Source organism: Diadema setosum, chromosome 9 (assembly GCF_964275005.1).
Source record: "Diadema setosum chromosome 9, eeDiaSeto1, whole genome shotgun sequence".
Lineage (NCBI taxonomy): Eukaryota > Metazoa > Echinodermata > Echinoidea > Diadematoida > Diadematidae > Diadema > Diadema setosum.
This window is the reverse complement of record NC_092693.1, coordinates 38,486,740-38,489,584: the sequence shown is the minus strand read 5'-3', so window position 1 is coordinate 38,489,584 and position 2,845 is coordinate 38,486,740. Positions and strand designations below refer to the sequence as shown.

Here is a 2,845-nt window from a genome sequence, read left to right as displayed (position 1 = left end):
GAAAAAGGCCATTACAAATACTGCACTAAGCAAATGATTAAAAACTCAGGAAATCAGCCATAAAAATGAGTTAGATAAATGTGTAATTATTCAATATAATGCGAGATGAAATGTGCTGATCCTCTGCACAAGATAAAATCATATTTCATGCAAAAGTATATCCAGTATGAACTTGTAAAAGCTTGCAACAATTTAGATTAAAATAGAGTCCAGTGACAAATGTTTAGCACCATTACACGTGCAAAGAGAATTCCAATTGGCCTTCAAAGGTCCCAAATACTCGTGGCATTATGATTGAAATTCTATCCCATTCTGGGTCATGAGTAATAGTACACACCAGACCCACTAGATGTCAAATATACTGTAAATTCAATGTAATGAACAAAGATAATTCATCTGTCAAACATTCTTACTGTGCAACATCTTTAGAGTTCATCAATAGGAAAGTTTGAATTGTTTTTCTTTCTATGAATACTAAAAATAATGCACACAAAACTGTATCAAATGGAAAGGTAATTCAGTTACTTCTACTGTGACATATGATACAGCAAATCTAGAAAGCTACCAAATCTCTTAGTACATTTAGATTTTTAAAGAAGAAAGTACTGTTTTCCCCTCCTGATGACACTGTTTACAATCGCCATCCACTGTGATGTTAGCTGTCATTTTGTCCTGGCTCTTTAAGACTCAACGCTTTCTCATCTTTTGGAGCTTTCTTTCTTGACCACCTCACAGACCAATGAATAATTCTGACCATTGTTATTATCCCAGAATATTTTCCCTGCCACCTTGTAGTAGATGGCAAAACTCAGAATCCCCCCAGGGGCCAGGCTCCTCGGCGCAGACAATCCAAACGAGAAGCGATCTGTGGGACCATCACAGGACCCCTGGACATACATCCCCATTACATCCACATAGCTATTCCAGTTGTCTGACGAGTGTCGAATTCGGACGTCTTTCTCAAAGCCCAGGTTGCGCACCTTGATAGTCCCAATCAGAGTGAATTCGTGGACAACCAAGTTCTCCAGGCAAACATTGAGATTGTAGAGGCGGGAAATAAAATCTGCTCTCCCCCCAGGCTGTTGGAAGCACATTGACAGAGACTTGACTGTAATCGTCTGTTTCTCTTCATCTACATGAACATTTAATCCAGGTAAATCTGGCGGGGATTCCGTCCTAAGGATGGTCTTGACAGTTTCCAGGTCTAGTCCAAGTGCGTCAGCAAAGCGGACTGACTTGCGGTGAGGGGTCCCCGGCGGTGTTTTGGGCCGATGAGGGTCCCGTAGAGACGATTTTAGGGCTAGTCCATCAGGGCTGCAGCAGCCGGGACTAACGGGAGATGTGGGAGATGTCGGTGATAAGAAGCCGTCTACCATTACGGGCACGACATTATCTAGCCCTGGCTCATCGACGCTGTCGGCTCCTAGTTTGAAATCGGTGTGCGGACATGACATTGAGCTAGTTTTTACTTCTGTACTTACAAGCCGGTCGTTCCCTGTACTATATGTACTAGTACTACTACTGGCTTCAGAATTCTCGCAAGAAGTGGTTACCTGACCGGCATCTCCAGCGGCTTGCACCACGGAGTCTCCAGCTTTGCGATCGCCGGTCTGGCCCGTGTGGCAGCCCACGAGAGGATCAAGGTGTTTTCCCTTTTCGGCCAAGGTTCTCCCCGATTTCGACTTCGAATGAGCCATTTTTGATATGCTGTCATCACAGTCACTGGCTGGAGCTGTCGCCATTGTCACAAATAAATCACGTGTTTCGTTTCCGTTGATAAATTTAGACAAGAAACGAAATTACACATATCTGTTTGCCGGCGATTCTCTACACGGTTGTCCTCGTGACCTATTACACTTGTACGTACTCGTACGTTATAAGTCATAATAGAACGTCTAGAAGCTATCTAACTAGTGCGTGCATGGAGTCAGTGCAAGTCACAGTGCAGTGCATCCAGGGATGGTGTGTGTGCGTGCGTACGTGCGGGCGAGCGATCGGCTACTCTGCACAATGACACGGGAAACACTTCGCGATCATTCCATGCATGCACAGATTTGGGTTGAGACAAGGAAGTGGGGATTTATAGTGTTGACTTGGCGTAAGATCGACGAAGAGAGGCTGAAGAAATCTCTGTACAGTCTCATGGGTAATAGTTGCAAAAAGAGTCACTTTCAGGGCAGTGGGTTTGCTCAGGGGGAACACCGTCTTTCAACAATACCCACACAGCACAGCAGACAGTTGTGTCATCGCCCAGGTACATGGACTGTATGTTCCCTATCACACGTGACTTAAGGTGAATGTACTCAAAGTTCTATCTATATCTGTGTGTTTTTGTCGTGAACCTACAGTGACGTAGGCATACCTTGCATTCCAAATTTGCATCGGCTGGTTCAGCCGCCGCGACCGGACCGACCGCTGAAGTTGGATGCCGTCAAAACATGCGCATTCGGAAACTATGACGTCATGGGGCAAAGTTCGTAGACAGGGGCCAACACCGGTGAACGAGTCTCTCGCCAGATATAGGAAACGGAGAAAATTGACTATCAAGTTCTCGAGGAGAATGCACCTGAGTACTGAAGTAATAAAACAAAATCATATACAATTGTAGTGTTCTCGCTTTTGATCATGGGACCTGCGCTTCATTTTTGTTTCTTTTTCCTTGAGATCCCTGGCTATCATTTTGTAATGCAAACATTATGCCACATTAAACATAATTATATGTTGTAGTTCATAAACATTTCTTCATTTTCTTACCCCCATATACTTATGCGCATTGATTCTACACTTGTACTTACACATACCTGTTTACGTTTACATAAAATTATGCACAAACATACACAAAACG

The 2,845-nt window shown here is 43.8% G+C and overlaps 1 protein-coding gene across 1 annotated transcript; it reads right to left on the bottom strand.

Annotated features, from left to right (window-relative positions):
- Positions 1 to 698: 698 nt before the first annotated feature.
- On the bottom strand, positions 699 to 1,742 carry LOC140233489 (protein phosphatase 1 regulatory subunit 3B-like). The gene has a single exon (XM_072313607.1). The coding sequence runs from the start codon at positions 1,740 to 1,742 to the stop codon at positions 699 to 701; it is 1,044 nt and encodes a 347-aa protein (XP_072169708.1).
- Between the last annotated feature and the right edge of the window lie 1,103 nt (positions 1,743 to 2,845).